Source organism: Callospermophilus lateralis, chromosome 9, assembly GCF_048772815.1.
Source record: "Callospermophilus lateralis isolate mCalLat2 chromosome 9, mCalLat2.hap1, whole genome shotgun sequence".
Classification (NCBI taxonomy): domain Eukaryota; kingdom Metazoa; phylum Chordata; class Mammalia; order Rodentia; family Sciuridae; genus Callospermophilus; species Callospermophilus lateralis.
In genome coordinates, this window is record NC_135313.1 from 14,919,090 (window position 1) to 14,938,178 (window position 19,089).

At 37.8% G+C, this 19,089-nt stretch overlaps 1 protein-coding gene across 1 annotated transcript in view; it reads left to right on the forward strand.

Annotated features, from left to right (window-relative positions):
- Positions 1 to 750: 750 nt before the first annotated feature.
- Positions 751 to 19,089, forward strand: part of Farsb (phenylalanyl-tRNA synthetase subunit beta) — a 71,720-nt gene continuing 53,381 nt past the window's right edge. The window contains exons 1-5 of the mRNA XM_076865611.1: positions 751 to 826; positions 10,136 to 10,191; positions 12,274 to 12,428; positions 14,498 to 14,567; positions 15,486 to 15,601. Coding sequence (XP_076721726.1) covers positions 769 to 826; positions 10,136 to 10,191; positions 12,274 to 12,428; positions 14,498 to 14,567; positions 15,486 to 15,601 — 455 coding nt within the window. The 5' untranslated portion in view covers positions 751 to 768. The remainder of the gene's footprint in view (positions 827 to 10,135; positions 10,192 to 12,273; positions 12,429 to 14,497; positions 14,568 to 15,485; positions 15,602 to 19,089) is intronic.

Here is a 19,089-nt window from a genome sequence, read left to right on the forward strand (position 1 = left end):
ATTAGGGCCCGATATTTTTGTAATCTTTCAATTACACTCGGGGTTGTTTTAAAGAGGAAATCTTCTATTGCTGGCCGAGGGATGAACACAGCACCCGACAGCAGACAGCATTAATAAATAGCATATTTCCTCTTCTAAAAAGAGGTCTCTAACAATACTTCTCCACCAGAAGTGGCCGCTGCCAGATATTAAGCCCTTATAAGGTACTGCACTTATAAGGGCTTAAAAAATAAAATTAAAGCGTGTTTACAAGACCCCCTTCCGCAAAAAAAATAATAATAAAACAAAACCTTGTATTTACACATCCTTCCATCCAGGAAGTCAGACCCTGCGCTCCTTCTTTTCCAACCCTCAGAAGAAGTTTCTGCAACCGCAGAGCCTGCTCGTCTCGACACCCGCCCCTTCTCGCCCAGCTTTTAGGCACCCGCCCCTCTCTCGCCCCGCCCACTGAATTTGGCGACCCTCGTTCTAGCACGTTAGATCCGGGACCTTGAGGTCTGTCCATTCTATTGCCTATCAAATCCTAGCCAACTCTATTCAATTATGTCTCCTTACCAAGCGTTTAAGTCATTGAAAAAAAATAGATAGATTTAATCATCCTAATGGTGGCAATTTTATTGTACTCATGTACAAAAAAATGGAGAAAAAATTGTCGTCTGTGGACTGGCTATATTTATGACAGCCTGCATGAGAAGTCCCGGGTCCTACGCTCCTGGGTCGCCCAGGCCTGGCCCGCTCCGCGCGCAGGCGCAGTGGGGCCGACTCGCCATGCCGACTGTCAGCGTGAAGCGCGATCTGCTCTTCAAAGCTTTGGGACGGACCTACAGTGAGTGGGCTCCGCGCCTTTCCTCGGGGACTGGGACGCCCTCCAAAAGGGCGTTGTGGCAGCACTGAAGGTGCCCTGCACCTTTTGGCCTTGAGGACGGTCAGGGTCCACAGGGAAGGCTGCATAGCAAGCGGCTCGGCTGCTCAGAGGGAGCTTGTCGCGAGCGTCTTCACCGCACGTGTGTCACCCGCACGTGCCCAGCTCTCAGTGTCATTCGGTCACTATCGGCATCAAGTGCCTTCTGCGTGCCTAGCCCCGACTTTGGTGCCCCCGTACAGAATAAGAGGCATCCCCTGGATTCGCCCCGAGCGTGGGCACGGTAGTGCGCTGTTTGACTGGGCTTGCGAAGGGGCGGGAGGAGTTTGAGCAGAAGAGAGGGGACGGCATTCCCTTGGGTCTCCGTTTTGTTAGATGCTTCCAGAATGGCTCTTAGTGTCGGGCAGTGTTCTAAGATTTGGGGAGTACAGCTGTGCCCATGGCACTGAAGGTCCACGTCCTTGCTCTGATGAACAGGGCGGACAGCAACTAACCAGCACACTAATAAAATGATTCTGGATGATGTTAAGTGCTATCAGGGAAAGAAAAGCAGGTGATGTGTTGGGAACAGCATTTGATAAGGTTGGTAGCACTGAGTTGGGACCTGGATGATGAATATGTGGGATGGATTTATTCTTCACGCTGTACTTCATCCTTTCCTCAGTTCCCAAAACACCACCACAGAGGGGAAATGTTAAGTAAGTTATCAGTTGCCCCACAGCTGTAAGAGTCAAAATGATATTTTCCCCACCCCGTAGTTATCAGTGTGTGTAGAGGCCACAGCAAGCAATTTGTGAGACCTGTTTTTTGTTTGTTTGGTATTAAATGTCAAGATGATAACAAAGCTCCAATCAATTGAATAGCAGATGCAGTTTCTTAGAATAAGAGATTACCATTACTGTGAAAACAGAGTTAGCTTTAAAAAAAAAAAAAACTTTTCTGAATAAGCCAGGTGTGATACATGCCTGCAATCTCAATGAGTCTGGAGGCTGACGCAGGAGGATTGCAAGTTTGATAAACATTGCAATTTAGTGAGGCCCTAAGCAATGTAGCAAGACCCTATCTTTAACAAAACAAACAAAAACTTTCTGAAGGGGTACTTTTATTATTGTTGTTGGTGTTGTTTTTTTGTGTGTGTGATACCGGGAATTGAACTCAGGGCTGCTCCACCACTGAACTACATTTCCAGCCTTTTTAATTTATTTATTTATTTAATTTTGAGACTGGGTTTCTTTAAAGTGCCCAGGCTAGCCTTGTGATCCTGCCTCAGCCTCCTGAATTGCTGAAATTACAGCCCTGTGCCATCTTGCTAGGCTGAAGGAGTACCTTTAGATATTACCTACTCTGGAAGTGTTATTCTCCATAGGTTCTGTTCCAAGTCCTGGAAAGTAGAGGTAATACCCTCACACTTTGAATTGACTCTAATTCTTTAACCACTTTTTATAATATAAAATTCTTTTTTATATATTGTATATTTTTAATCCACAGTTTCACTAGTAGTGTGTGATACATCTGAATGGCACAAGATGGTAGGGGGCAAATATTTGTTTTAAACATCTATAATCAGTTCCCAGCCAGATCTCCATCTTGGGAAAGTAAGTTTTTTTTAATAACCTATTTACTAACATCCAGTTTTTTTGCCATATTCTCTACCCCTCCCCACTCTTTTCTCATATTGTGAATGATCGGGTAAGCTTGATTTTTTTTTTTTTTTGGTTCCACAGAGAATATTTATTAGCTACTGGGTCTTTAAAAAAATTTTGACAATAAATATTGGTGTTTTTGAGATGTACTTCAAATGAGTTAGGAATAATATTCATCATTAATTTATATTGTGTTCTTTCTTGAAACTTTAAGTATCAATTGGGTTGAGATCAGAGTTTGAAAGCATGTTTAGCAAAGCATCTGGTTTCCAAATAACGTAGGCCCATCTTGTTTCTTCTTCTTCTTCTTCTTCTTCTTTTTTTTTTTTTTTTTTTGCATTTTCCTCCTTTACATGTTTTCTTGGATAATGTCTTCTTCACACTTTTCCTACATTCTTCTCTTTTTTTTTCAGTTCTTCCCAAGACTATCTTCTATTGAATTCTGTAGTTTCTTCCCCCTTCCGGGTGTGTTTTCTAGTCAAGGATGCTTCTCTTGGCTGTTTTGTTAATCTAGTCCTTGGTTCCTCTGCCTGCTTTGGAGCAGTTTTATCTTCTTAGTCTGCCTTTTTATTGCTCAAATAGTTTCGTGTGTCACATATATGCCCGTTAACTGATTTGTTATCACTGGTCTTCAATTCTGGCCCTATTTTGGCTTGGAGTAATGGTTGGCAATATTGCCAGAACCATCTGTGTGTTACTTAGATGTCATTTTGTTGGAAGAAATTATTAGATGTGATTTTATTGTTTTATTTTCTTTTGTATTTAAACCCATGAAATACAGCTGAATAATTAGGATTCAATATATTTTAATAGTTATACGCAATTTGGTTAATAACCATTTAGTTGTCCATTACTATATAATAAATACCTCAAAAACTTAGCATCTTAGAACAATAATCATTTGTTATTTTGTGTCGTTTCTTATGGTCAAGAACTGGGGAGTGGTGGTTCTGGCTCTGGATCTCACCAGGTTATGGTCAAGGTATTGGCCAGATCTGTAGTCATCTCAAGGCCTCACTGGGGCTGGAGATTCTGCTTCCAAGTTTGCCTAACTGCTTGTTGGTAGCTCTTAATTCCTTGCTGATGTTTGGCTAGAGACTTTATTTCCTTCCACTTTGACTTTTCTATAGGACTGCTTATAACATGTTAGTTTGTTCATCCCAGAGTGAGAGGTCTGAGAGAGCAGATAAATGGGAGAGTGCTTAAGCAGGAACCTCAGTTTTTAATAATGGCTTGGAAGTGATATACTGTCCCTTTTCATATTCACTTGGTCACACAGACTAATCCTGACCCTGTGTGGAAGGGGAGTATTTAAGGAGGTGGGTATCATTGGTGGCCTTCTTGATAGCTGATGACTATAGTCTTCCGCCTGGCCCACAGTAATTCATGTTCTCCTACATGCAGAAGAGTTAGTACCACAAGTGTCATCTAATTTCAGCAGCTGCTCAAAAATCCAAAACATCATCTGAGTATAGCTCCTGATGTTCAGTTTACTTTTGGCCTGAGAGACTCAACAGCCAAGTTATCTGGTACATCTTCCTGGCTTCCATTTCATTAGTCAAAAGCTTTACCATCTGCAAATCTCTGTACTTTGCTTCATACAATGTTCTTAATTAAGGTCTATTGTGTGATTAATTGGATTTCTGAGGCACAGCCTTAATTTCTTTATAGCACCTTTTGTTTGAATGAATTGTGCCTTTGATTTTTCTAACTCTTTAAAATTTTTCAGTCATGCTCTTAATTCTATCTTATGCCTTAGGTTTGCTCTTTGCTTAGAAATTTTTAAATCTTTTTTTTTTTTCATTTTCACACTGGGTATTAAATCCAGGGGCATTCTGTTGCTGAACAACATCCTCAGCCCTTTTTATTTTGTATTTTGAAATAGGGTCACATTAAGTTGCCCTGGCTGGCCTCAAATTTGTGATCATCTTTCCTCAGCCTCCCAAGTTGCTGGGATTATGGGCAGGTGCCTCTGCACTTGGCAGAAGATATTTCTTAATTGTAGCATTGTTTTACATGTGAGAGGTTGAACTTTTTTGGTGGGGGGGTGGGTACTAAGGATTGCATTCAGGATACTTTACCACTGAGCTACATGTCTAGCCGTTTTTAAAATAATTTTTAAAAATTTTGAGACAAGATGTCTGTTTTAGTCACCTTTGTGTCACTGACCAAAATACTTAGAGGAGGAAATGTCTATTTTGGTTCATGATTTCAGCGGTTCAGTCCATATGTTGACTGCATTGCTCTAGGCCTGAGGTGAAGCGAGCATCATGGTGGAAGGTTGTGGCAGAGCAGCTCAGGACATGGCACTAGGAAGCAGAGGGTGAGCTCTGCTCACCAAAGACAAAATACAAAACCCAAAGACATGCCCCTAGTGACCTACTACCTCCAGCCACCCCCTACCTGCCTATAGTTATCACTCAGTTAATCCAAAGGTAAAACTTTCATAATTTAATCATTCCAACTTTGAATATTCTTGCATTTTCTAACACGTTAGCTTTTGGGGAACAAAAGCTAAACTCTAACGATGTCTAACATGCAACCCTCCTGCCCCAGCCTCCCAAGTAGCTGGGATCATAGGCGTGCACCACTGTGCCCAGCTGAGGCTGAGCATTTTAAAAATCATCAACATCCTCACTCCGTTTTGTTTAACATTCCTTCCTTTAGTTTATCCCTTCTCTCACATGAGCAGCAAGAAAAAAATATATCAGGCTGCACTTTGAGCACTCATTGAAAATCTTAAGTCACTTAGTAAATGGTCTACATTAATTGCAGGCTGGCGTTTTTAAACTTTATGCTTCTACATAACAAGGATTTCCCTTCTTCTGTTTTTTAGTAGCATTCTCTTTTGCATCCTCACCTGCCTTTTGATCAGTAGCATCTTGAAGGCCCTTAGGTTTTCATTACAGTACTCAAAGCCTGTTGTCTGGTTCCAAAACCCTCCAGAGTTTGGTTTTTGTTACAGCAGCACTGCACCTCCAGGGAGGTGTGTGTTAATAGTCTATTGGTACATAATAATGTACACCAGCACTGTGAGTGTGAGACAGTGTACCATTATTACTTCACACAGTTTCTGAGAAGCAAGAATCAGAGTGGCTTAGCTGGGTGCTTCTGGCTGTGAATCTCTCACCAGGTTGCAGTCACGCTGTCAAATGGAGCTGCATTCGTCTCAAGGAGACCAATCTGCTTCCATGCTCACTTACATTGCATCTGACCTAAGTTCACACAGGGGCTTGAATACTAGGAGGCTGAATCATCGGGTGCCATCTTGGGGGCTGGTTACCTCTCTTACTACCTACACTAGTTAAATGAGGCCTTTTTTCCCCTAAAACCAGAGATTTGGGAGTCATCCTAGACATGCTGGCTGTTCCACCTGCCTTTGGTCAACCATTTAGCCTTACACATTTTGCCTCATTAACATTTCTCATGTTCATTCCTTCTCCTTCATACTCATGCTGCTGGGAAGACTCCCTGCTACAATCATCCTGTACTCTTCCACCAGTTTTTAAAATGCAGATCGAGGGCTGGAGATGTACCTCAGTGGTAGGATGCTTGCCCAGCGTCTGAGAGACTCAGAGTTCAGTCCCCCTCACTGGAGAAAGAAAACAAAAGCAGATCCAATTATGTTTTTGCCCAGCTGAAAACTCCTTCAATGTAATGGCATTGCTTGTAGGTAGGACAGAGGGCAAATCTCTTGGTATATCATGAATTGCACTCTTTCTCCTTTTTCTATTTCTTCTTTTCTTCTTTAAATATCAGTTCACATTTAATAGTTAAACAACATTAATTTCCAGTATACAAAGTAACTAGCCATTAAGCAAATATAAAAATGTTACAGGTAAGATGTTAAGAAGATGCACACAAGATTTTTTTTAAAAAGCCATAGTTAAAAAGTAGTGGTTAACTGTCCATATGTTCTCTAGAAAGAAGTATTATCCAAATTCTTGCATATTAAGATGCATTTTTGGCTATCCTTTCAGACACACCCATCCATTCCCCAATTTTCCTGTAAATCCATTCATTAATAGACATATTTATTGAGTGCATATTTTCAACATAGACTATTTTTGGTGTTGCTGATTAGAGCTAAACAAAGTAGACTGGGTTCCCCCTGACTTGGGGCTTATGGCTTCATTATTTAAACATGACCCTACACACATTTACAACACCTGACACCTGCCTAGTAGTGCAGACTTTCAGAGGTGAAATGCTGGATTTAAGCCACAGATTCAGGTCTTTATAAATGTGTCTTAGATACTAATAACAGAATTAGACTGCTAGCAATATCACAGATTTTGTTGCTTTGGGACAAAATGTCCTGAAAGAACTATAACTCTGATTTTTAAAAAATTTAATTTAATTTTTTACACAAATGGAGCCCAGTGTTTCATTTCTCTAGTTGTACATAATGTCTGTCTTATTCCAACATCTTCCCCCACTATACATACACCCTCTCATCCCCTCTCCTCTGGCCAATCCTAAATTCCTCCATTCTTTCCTTGCCCCTCCACCCCCATCATGGATGAGCATTCATCAAAGAAAACATTTGGCCTTTGTTTTTTTGGGATCGGTTTACTTCGTTTAGCATGATATTCTCCAACTCCATCCATTTACAGGCAAATGCCATAATTTCATTCTGAGTAATATTCCATTGTTTATATACCACAGTTTCTTTATACATTCATCTATAAGGGGCATCTAGATTGGTTCCACAGTTTAGCTATTGTGAATTGAGCTGCTGTAAACATTGATGTGACTGTATCACTGTAGTACTCTGATTTTAAGTTCTTTGGGTGTAGACTGAGGAGTGGGAGAGCTGGGTCAAATGCTGGTTCCATTCCAAGTTTTCTAAGGAAACCCCATACTGCTTTCCATAGTGAATGCACCAATTTGCAGACCCACCAGCAATGAATCAGTGTACCTTTTTCCCCACATCCTTGCCAGCACTCATTGTTGCTTGAATTCTTTTTTTATTTATTTTTTACTTGTAGGTGGACATAATATCTTTATTTCAGTTTTATGTGGTGCTGAGGATCCAACCCAGTGCCTCACACGAGTAGGGAAGCTATCTACCACTGAGCCACAACCCCAGTCCCTTGAATTCTTGATAATTGCCATTCTAACTGGAATGAGATGAAATCTTAGGGTAGTTTTGATTTGCATTTTTCTAATTGCTGGAGATGTTGAACATTTTTTCATATATTTGTTGATGGATTGTAATCTTCTGTGAAGTGTCTTCCTAGTTCCTTAGCCCATTTTTTGTTCGGGTTCTTTATTTCTTTGGTGTTTTGTTTTTTGTTTTTTGTTTTAATTCTTTATATATCCTGGAGATTAGTGCTCTATCAGATGTATGTGTGGTAAAGATTTTCTCCATTTTTATTGGCTCTCTCTTCACATTATTGATTGTTTCTTTTGTTGTAAAGAAGCTTTTTAGTTTGAATCCATCTCATTTATTGATTCTTGATTTACTTCTTGTGCTTTAGGAGTCTTGTTTAGGAAGTCAGGTCTTAGGCTGACATGATGGGATTTGGCCTACTTTTTCTTCTATTAGGAGAAGATTCTCTGGTCTAATTCCTAGGTCCTTGATCCACTGTGAATTGAGTTTTGTGCATGGTGGAGATAGAGGTTTAATTTCATTTTGCTGCATATGGATTTCCAGTTCTCCCAGCACCATTTGTTGAAGAGTCTCTTTTTTCCAAAGTATGTTTTTGACACCTCTGTAACTCTGATTTTAAAACAGAAAATTAGGTCAGGTACAGAAACTTCTTTTGAGAAGCTCAGGGAATGAAAAATATTTGTTTTTTATAATACACAATAAAACTGCCGTGGCACCTGTACCTTCCATAAATATACTGTAGAAAATAACTCTGAACACATGAACGTGTTCTCCACTTATCTGGTTTCTTTTGGAAATTCTTATTGTCTTTTCTTCTTTAGTTCCCCTGATTTCCTGGTTTTTGTTCTCAGAACTTTTGTTACTTCTTTGCTATCTGTGCTGGCTTCCTTCTATTCTCAGTGTTCTGGAAGCATGGCCCTGACCCAGAGGGAGTGACAGCACAGTGAAGGGACATTGACCTTTCTTTTTCTTTCTCGTTTTGCTTGAAGAAGCAAAACAAGTCTTTATGTTAGTAGAAAGACATCGTTTATTTTTAGCAAGTTATTGGTGGTGGAAATTTTGGGAAGGATTTGGCTTCTTTAGATGAGTATCCACTTTCTTAGTCACCTTACTTCTTCAGCCAAATCAAACACGTGGGTGATTTTTAACTTTTTCAGTTCTTTAGGTCTCTCTAGTTCTTCTGCTTTGACCAGCAGTTTACCTGATCCCATTTCTTCAGTCTCCTCTGCCGTCTTAACTGTGTATAGGGCAGTTCTAATTTTGGTCTGGTGTCATTGAGGAAGCTGGCCCAGAGCTCATCCTCCTTTTTTCTTGCATATGCTGACCCAGTACACTTTTGATTTCTTTGCTAGACTAAAAAGTAGTGAAATATTTATCTTTGTAGCTCTGCATCTAAGTGCCTGCCATATAGTAGTTGCTCAATAAATATTTATTAAGTTGAAGTTCAGTGTCTGGATTAGATTAATCTTTTTTTTTCACCTCCTGATGCTGGCAATTGAATTTAGGGCATGGCTCATGCTAAGAATACACTCTTCCATTGAACTTTACATCTGTTCCATAGTCAGGAATCTTAAGACAGCTTTTCACTAGAATGTACTGGTAGATAGTTTGTGTTCCCCTTTTTTTTGTTTGTTTTTTGGGTCCAGGGATTGAGCTCAGGGGCACTTGACCACTGAGCCACATCCTCAGCCCTGTTTTGTATTTTATTTAGAGACAGGGTCTCACTGAGTTGTTTAGTGCCTCACTTCTTGCTGAGGCTAGCTTTGAACATACAATCCTCCTTTCTCAGTCTCCCGAGCCATTGGGATTACAGTTGTGTGCCACTGTGCCCAGCTTGTGTTCAGTTTTTGATCATGTGAAAACTCTGAAAATGCTGTATTAGGTATCAAAGAAAGTGGGATAAGGAAGGAAAATATTAGTGTAGACACACTGTGTTTCAGGATATATGCCCACTCCATTATCTGCCTGATGTCATTTAAATCTTTGTAACAGTTCCATGTTAAAAATAACTGTAAAAGGTCACTTTATGGATGAGATATTGGAAAGGTTTATAATAGGTGCCAGGAATATTTATAAAAGATACAAAGCTCTCACAGCTAATAAGTGGGATAATCAGAATTCTAAACCCTGATTGGCTTGGCTGTGAAGTCAAGTGTCTGATGGCCTCAGAGAATTTTAAAGGATAACTGGGCTTATGTGATGTTCTATTGTGTAGGATTGGTGGCTTGGAGCCTACCTTATATTTGATCTCTATTTAGTAAGTTGTTGTTTTTTCCTTGTATCTTTGCAAACTTCCCAACACTGGTAATCTAATCCTGTACCTGAGCAATTAGTCCTACAATAGTTTTTTTTCTAAGCAAAACTTTTGATTGTTGTTGAATGATGATGTCTAATGTTTGATATTTAGTATGCTGAGTGTAAAAGGTAATTATTAATAAGAAAATACAATTCATAGACAATTTTTATTGTGCTGAACAAATTAAAACTAATGGTCTCTTTTTTTCTTCTCCTCAGCTGACGAAGAATTTGATGAACTATGTTTTGAATTTGGTCTGGAACTTGATGAAATTGTATGTATTAGATACTTATTTTTCAGATATTCTGAATATGAGCTCATTTTTCTGAGGTTGCTTATCTTTGTTACCTTATAGTTAGACTATGATGATTCATCTGTGGACTGTGGTGTTTTTGGTATTCAGAGAAAATTACTTTGCCTCTCTAGTTCTCATATTTTAGACTCTGTTCAATTGTGAAGTAAGGAGTTTAGATTATATCATCTTGATACATCCCTCTTGCTCTCAAATTTAACTCAGTCTTCACATTTGGTCTTTTTTAAAAAATGAATTAATTAATTTTGTTTGTGCAGAATTTATCATATTGCCTAGTACAAAGTTATGTATGATCTTTTGATAAAATAAGATACTGAAAATTGACATCATTATCCAAAGTACATGTATGAAGACACGAATCTGGTGCCAACCTACTTTATATACAAACAGAGATATGAAAAATTGTAGTATATATGTGTAATAAGAATTGTAATGCAAAAAAAGTACATGTATAAAGACATGAATTGGCGTGAACATACTTTATACAAAGATATGAAAAACTGTGCTCTATACATGTAATAAGAATTGTAATACATTCTGCTGTCATGTATTTAAAAAAAAAAGATACTGAAAATTGAAAGATTTAAGCTGTTCGCACGTGTGTGCCCGTGTGGCCGCATACTGCAAAAGAATTAGGCCATTTTATAATCAGATACCTTCGTTTATCTGGTTCCTATATTATGGTGGTTTGAACTAGTCATGTGGTGGCTGTGGGAGGGCATCACGTAAAACAAAAGTTTTTATGTTAATAGAAAGCCATTGTTTGTTTTTAAACAAGTTATTAGTGGCAGAAATTTTGTGAATTCTTGTTAAGTGGGATTTCTAAATAAAGGGTAACAATAACAGTTGAATGTAACATAATTATTTTGATTGAAAAATTTATATTTGAAATTCTCTGTTGTAGACACAGCAAATAGAAATATATTCTCTACTATAATGTGGTGAATAAGGTACTCTAAACTTTGCCACTGCATTAAAAATTGCCATCCTGTGATGTTCCTCCTCTTTCTCTTGGTTGCCTTCATTCTGCTCTCTTTACAGTATATCTTTACTGTCACTAGATTGTACCTATTATGCTAATTCTCATTCATACCTTCTGATGATCACTTTCCTCCCCTGGAGATGTTTTTGTTTGCTTTTATATTATCAGTCATTCTCACATTCCCTCTGGGCTTGGGTGCCCAGAAGATTTCGATTTGGGGTTTTTGTTTTTTGATTTTTTGCAGTGCTGGGGATAAAACCGAGGGCTTCATGCATGCTAGGCAAATGCTTGACCACTAAACTATACCCTCAGCTCAGGATTTAGATTTGGAATGGAATTTTTTATCGTACAACAAGTTGTATTCTTTTTTTTTTTTCCCTTCTCAGTACAGGGTATTGAACCCAGTGATGCTATGAGCCACATCCCTAGCCCTCAGCTAAGTTGCTCAGACTGGCCTAGAACTTGCGATCTCCCTGCTTCAGTCTCTGGAGTTGCTGGGACTACAGTTGTGCCATACTGCACCCAGCTAGAAATACATTCTTTTATTTGATGATTTATCTTTCTTTCTTTGACATTTTGGTTATTGCTCTGTGTTTCTTTCTTTGGTACTTCCATTATTGCTCTTGGTGGTGCCTTCATATTCTTTTAGATGGAGATGGCAAACTTTTTCTGTAAAGGTCCAGATAATAAATAAGTTAGGCTTTGGAGGTTATTATCTCAGTTATAATTCAGCTATTGTACTGTGTGATAACAGATAATATATAAATGAATGGGTCTGTCTTCCAGTAAAATTTTATTTGGAAAAGCAGGTGCTAGGCAGAAGTTGACTAGTGGGTATTTGTTGACATTTTCTTTAGGTGGATTTGTGCTGTTCTGGAATCACTGAGGATCCTACATGTCTGAACTGAATAGGAAATTGAATATTTTTCTGTCAGCTCCAATTATAGCATTTAATATTTTAATGTTGTTTTTGTTGTAGAGGTAATAAACCTATTGTTGAAGAGAGGAATGTGCATAATGTAGTTTTATTAACGTTTTCACTTTAATTTGGCTTGTTTTAGACGTCTGAAAAGGAAATAATAAGTAAGGAACAAGGTAATGTGAAGGCAGAGGGGGCCTCTGATGTTGTTCTTTACAAAATCGACGTTCCTGCCAATAGATATGATCTCCTGTGTCTGGAAGGATTGGTTCGAGGGCTTCAGGTCTTCAAAGAAAGGTAAAGAAATATATTCGTTAGGGTTCAGTGCCTCTTCTCTCTTTTATTCCCAAATTATTGTCAGCAGTTGTGTTTAAATCTCAAGAAACAATGTCTGAATACTTAGCTGTAGGTCAGCATAAAAGGAAGATTGAAGGATCAGATTCATGGAGATTGTAGCCATTTTAAAATTTACCTGAGTCATTGAATACTCATTTTGGAAATGCATTTGAAAATTGGGGCTAATGACTTTATGGCTTCTTAAAAACTCCATAGGTTTGTGTGGTATACCCTACTAAATAATCTTTTTGGAAGGGGTAGTTCCTTGGATTTGCTAACATTTGGGAGGAAAAGTAGAGATGGCTGTTCATTAATATCCTTTTGCCTTAAGAATTCTTAGGAAGCTCAGGAGTAGAGCATCCTAACTGGAAAATCTTGATGGTTTATGATATGTATATGATTGGTATCTCTAGTTTCAATCTCCTAATCTATAATGAATAGTATGTATGTATGTATTTATTTATTTATTTATACTATGGATTGAACCCAGGGGTGCTCAACCACTGAGCCACACCTTGATTGCCTACATTCTGCTGCCTTTACAGTATATTTATATATTTACCTCGCCCTTTCCAGATTTTATTTTGAGACATGGTCTCACTAAATTGCTTAGGGCCTCACTAAATTGCTGAGGCTGGCTTTGAACTCACTATCTTCCTGCCTCAACCTCCCAAGCTGCTGGGATTACAGGTGTGAACCATCACATCTTGCTGAAGAAGACTTTTAAGGCCCTTTCTAATTCTGCATGTAACACTTAATAGAGTGTAATGAACATATAAAGTGAAAAGGGTAGAAGAAGTAGCTCTCAAAAGTAATTATTTTTGATTTTGATTACTTGCACATAATCCATGAGTAACAAAAGAATAAGAGCTAGCTGTTGGGCTAGATTCTGAAATTATCATTTGGTGAACAATGGCTTTTTGTGAAATGATAATAATAGGTCATTTGATTAAGGTGGTTACATTTTGGGGGTTGAATAAATTGGTTCCATGCATGACAATCATATGCTTACATTTTAGGATATAAGGATAAAGGATAACCTTTCAGAGTGTTTCCCAACACATTGATTAGAGTCTGCATTTTTACTAGGCAAATCGTGTGCTTTTATTTTGTTTTGGTTTTTTGGTTGTGGGTACTGGGGATTGAACTCAGGGGCACTTGGCCATTGAGCCACATCCCCAGCCCTATTTTGTATTTTATTTAGAGACAGGGTCTCACCAAGTTGCTTAGCACCTTGCCGTTGTTGAGGCTGGCTTTGAACTCCCAAGCCTCCTGCCTCTGCCCCCTGAGCCATTGGGTGTCTGGCTCTTATGCTTTTTTTTATGAGACAAAATTAGGGAACAACTTAAGACCTTTGCAACTTTAAAGTATGGTCCATGGACCAGCAGCATCTGCATCATTGGGAGCTTGTTAGAAATGCAGATTCTTAGCCTCTATCCAAGATCCACTGAATCAAGTTCTGAGGTTTAACATACTCTTCAGTTGACTATATACACATTGAAGGTTGAGAAGCACTGCCTTAAAACAGTAGTTTGTAATCGCCAATGGAAAAAATTATCTAGAAATGCTTTCAAAATGCACCAGTTACCAAAACTTTGTTTGACTGTTCTGATTCAGTAGGTCTAAATAGACCCAGGGACTCTATATTTTTAATAAGCTCTGTTTTTTTTCTTTGAAGCTTAGGATCTCATGGTTGTGGTAAAAAAATAACTAATCCCGTCCCTTTAACAGTTGCTCTGTTAATGGTTTTGTAGCCTTTGATGGAACTCTAGTGATAGAAACTTGTTACTATTAGGCATCCAGAGACCTTTTTGAATAACCTAAAGTGTTAGAAAGTTTGTTAGTTTTTGTTTTCTTTTTTTCCTTTTTTAGGTTTTGCTTTCCTATTTTTAATATTTAACTCCTCTAATTCATCTCCTCATTGCCTTTATTCTTTTGATTTTTGTAAACATTCTTTTTACTTAAAGCAAAGAATGTAATCAGTTTATCAGATGTTTTCACTAATAACTTTGTTTTATTATTAATTTTAGGATAAAAGCTCCAGTATATAAACGGGTAATGCCTAATGGAGAAATTCAAAAACTGATTGTCACAGAAGAGGTAATAAGAAAAAATTAATATTTTCCCTTTCAAAAGAATCTCTTCGGTGTGTATAAGGTGGGGAAGACAAAGAAACAAATCTGATCCTTCTGTCAAATGTGATTTTATGTGATCATTTAGATATGTTTTCAGCCTATAGCTCTTTAAAAAAATAATCAACTTATTACCAAGAAACAAAAGAAAACAAAGTACCTGTTTCCCATAAATGGTTTTGGAAAATGTCCAAATGCTTATATGAAACACATTTGAGGGCTAGTGTTGCTGTTCAGTGGTAGAGTGCTTGCTTATTAGCATGCACAAGGCTCAGGGTTTGATGCCCGGCACTGCAATCAATCAATAAACATTTGAGATATATTTAAGTTATGATATGTTACAAAAATTTTAAAGATAAAATGTGGGAGGTTTATCTTGGTAAAAATATAAACTTTGAGCAGTTTATTTTTATTTTCTATTTATTTGTTTATTTATTTTGTTACTGGGTGTTGAATCCAGGGATGCCTAACCACTGAATCATGTCTTCAGCCCTTTTTATTTTGAGTCAGGGTCTTGCCAAGTTGCTTAGGGCCTCTTTGCTTAGTTGCTGAGGTTGATCTTGTGATCTTCCTGCCTCAGCCTCCTGAGTTCCTGGAATTTTAGACATGTGTCACCATGCCTGACTGAGCAAATTATTTTTAAAAATTAGTTTTTTCTCAATTATTTAGTAAGTTTTAAAAATCTCACTAAAATGTAAATTCTGTGAAGCTAGTGATTTTTTTCTCTTGCTTACCACTTTATTTTGCTCCTATTGATTGGTAAATGAATATACTTGTTGGAATCAGAATTTTGACACTGTTAGGAGTATGCAGTTACCTTTCTATTATAAGATTATTACAAAGAAAAGCCTGAGTATTTACTATCTCTTGGTATTTTTAATTGCAGACAGCTAAAATACGCCCTTTTGCAGTTGCAGCAGTTCTCCGGAATATTAAGTTTACTAAAGATCGATATGACAGCTTCATTGAACTTCAAGAGAAATTACATCAGAATATTTGCAGGTTTCCTTGTTTTGTCTTATTTCCTCCTTGCTTTTTCCTCTGTTCTGCTCCTCTCCTTCCCATTCCTTTCTGTGTCCCTTTTTCCTATTTTTCCTTTTACCTTTTTTCCCTCTGTCCATTTCCTTTTCTTCCTCTTACATTTCTAAACTAATGGTATGAGAGCTTACCTTTGCTTTCCGAGATAGATATTTGTTACTGTTTATAAATGATACATGCATGGAGAAATAGTCAGTAAATTTTGAGAAGAATTATCTAGTCATGGACATTTTCTTGTTTTGTCATTGAAATCATTAATGAATTATACTGCTAAGTATTAGCTGTGGTAAAGTGTAGTCTAGCTCTTTTTTGTTTTTTAAATGAGGTGATTTTTTTTTCTCTCTTTGTTAATTTGTTCTTCTTAGATATATATGACAGTAGAGTGTATTTTGACATACACTCAGTATAACTTATTCTTATTAGCCTCCTGTTCTTGTGATTGTTCAGATGTGGAGTTTCACTGGTGTTGTATTCATATATGAACATAGAAAAATTATGTTCAATTCATTCCACTTTTTTATTTGGTGTAGCATTTTAAAAATGGAAAAAAAAGAATTTTACTTGATCTCACTTTTTGAATATATATAATCATGAATTAACAGATAAAATTTGAGTTTAGGACTCAGGGTATAACTCAGTTGTATAATGTGTGCCTAGCATGTGCAAGACCCTGGGTTCAATTAATTAAATGATTAAAAAACTTGTATAAATGACTTAATTTTACTTTTTCTATCTCTACATTAGTATACATCATTTCCTGCACAACTTTCTTTGATTCAGTGATATTTAAACCCATTAGGTCTAGGAAAATAAGAATGGGAGTATTTGAAGTAATGTCAGTATTTCAAAAATCCTAATGAAAACTGTATATTTACTGATGATGAGAAGCCCCAGATTGAGCTAACATATGAAGTTTATTTATGTTAGTCCTGTATAAGTTATATCATGTTGATCTAAAGATGTGTTGACAGTTACTAATGCTTTTAGATTATGTCCTTGTAGGTGAGATGAATGTCTTACAGGCGGCTTATTGCTGCGTCTTGTTTTGTCTAATCAGCCAGTCTGTGTTTTTTAATTGGAGAATTAAGACCATTTACATTTAGGGTTATTATTGAAAGGTATGTAGTTGTCTCTCTCATTTTGTTGATGTTCTTCAGGTTTGATTTTCTTTCTGTTTTATCTTTGAGGTTTGATGGTTTGCTCCTTTGATAATGTTTGATTTTTTTCCTGTTTTTCTTTTGTGTGTCTAATTTTCTAGTGAGACTTATTTTTTTCCTGTGCCCTAGTGATTGTGTTAATCATTCTTCTTTAGGATCTAGGATTCCCTTGAGTATCTTCTGTAATGCTGGTCTCATGGTCATGCTGCTCTAGCAGGTTTTAACTTATCTTGGAAGGTCTTTTTCTCCTCTTATTCATCACTCTATCCCCTCCTGGCCTTTAGAGTTTCTGCCAGGTCTGCTGCTGTTCTAAAGGGTTTACCTTTAAATGTGCCCTTGTGTTTCTCTCTTGCAGCTTTTAATATTCTGTCTTTGTTCTGTACTTTTGGCAGTTTAACTATATTGTCACGAAGAAGTTCTCTTCTGGTCAGGTCTATTTGGGGTTCTAAATGTGTCTAGTATCTGGAAGTCTTTGTCTTTCCTAAATTTGGGATTGATTTTTACTATTGTATCAATAAATAGGTTTCCTCAGTTCTCAGCATGTGGCTTTTCTCCCTCTAGTATGTGATCATTCAGATATTTGGTCTTTTTTTTTTTTTTTAAGAAATTTTTAAACTTTGTCAATGAATCATTTATTTTATTTATTTATATGCGGTGCTGAGGATGGAACCCAGGCCTCACACATACCAGGCAGGTGCTCCACCAATGAGCCACAATTCCAGCCCCAGATATTTGATCTTTTAATGGTATCCCAGAGATCCTGTGTGTTCTCTTCCTTCTTTTCTTTTCCCTCCCTCCCTCACCCCTCCTTCCCTCCTCTCTTCCTTTCTTCATGTTTCAGTGTATTATTTTGGCAGAGTTGCGTTCAAGCTCTGATAGTCTTTCGTCTACTTCATCTGGTCTATTGAGGTTTTTTACTGAAATTTTTTAATCTAACTTACTGAACTTTCATTTTCAAGATTTCTGTTTGATTCCTTTTCAAAGTCTGTGTCTCCTTATTAATGTGCTTATTTATGTCCTGCATTGTTTTCTTTAATTCAGCTGATTATTTTTATTCTTTTGGATTGCATTGAACTTTAAGAAAACCATTTGTTTGAATTCTTTTTGAACTCTTTGTTTAACTTTCCATTCACTTTGATGACCTCTTTTGTGGGTGGGGGTGGGGTGGGGATTGAGCCCAGGGGTGCTTTACCACTGAGCTACCTCCCTAGCTTTTATTTTTTGAGATGGGGTCTTGCCGAATTGCATAGGGCCTTGCTAAGTTGCTGACACTGACCTCCAAATTGTCATCTTGCCTCAACCTCTCAAGTCACTGGGATCACAGTCATGGGCCACTGTGCCTGGATCACTTTGATATCTTTGGCATCTGTTATTAGGTAGTTTTGATCTTCAGGAGGTGTCACATAATTTGTTTCTTTTTTGCATTTTTGTGTTTCTATGTGGAAATTTATGCCTCTGTTGGGATGGGTATATTTTCTACTTTTATGTGAGAGCTTTTTTCTGAATAAGTATTCTGGGATATCTTTTTGCTGTGTAGTATAGAGTTTAATTCCAACTGGGAATTCCTTGGGATTTCTGTATGATGTATTTTGACACAGGCATACCATGTTGGAGCCTGAGAATGTGCTTTCTGTGTAGGTCTTATGGAGATGGGACGCTCTGGTACTTAAGATGGGTGTGGTGTAAACAACAGAGTATGTAAGGTGTACACTCTGGTTATTCCATTTGAATGGACACCTCTCTCAGGTGTTGGGGTTTTCCTTGGGCTCTGTTGATATTGGCTGTTTCTTGAAAGCAGTTCTACTGGCTATTCCAATTACAGTGATAGGCCTGGGATTTTATACTCTGTGCAGACATTGGTATAATCCCATTTGTTTCTCAGGGAGAGTCAGGGGCCAGGGTCAAAGCTCCCCACTGTGGCACTCACCTCTAGTCTTGTCAACAGTAGGGTGTGGGAGTGATGGATGCAGTTCCTTGTAGGTAGTGCCCAGAACAGTTGTGCTGTTTCTCCCTGCTGTTGCTATGGGGCGAGTGTCTAGTAGCAGGACATGTCATGCATGCTTGGGGGATATTGTCTGGGGGCTTTTATTCTCCTGTTATTTACATTAAAGTATCTTAGAAAGTTTGAATGGGGCTAGTTAATATTTTTAACTGGACTGGATATATAGCTCAGCAGCCTAGACCCGACCCAGGGGGATTTGGTTCCCAGGTCCAATCTTTAGCACCGTTAAAAAAAAAAGGAAAAGAAGAAAAACAGACAAAGAAATAAAGTGGAAGCAACAATAACACCACGAA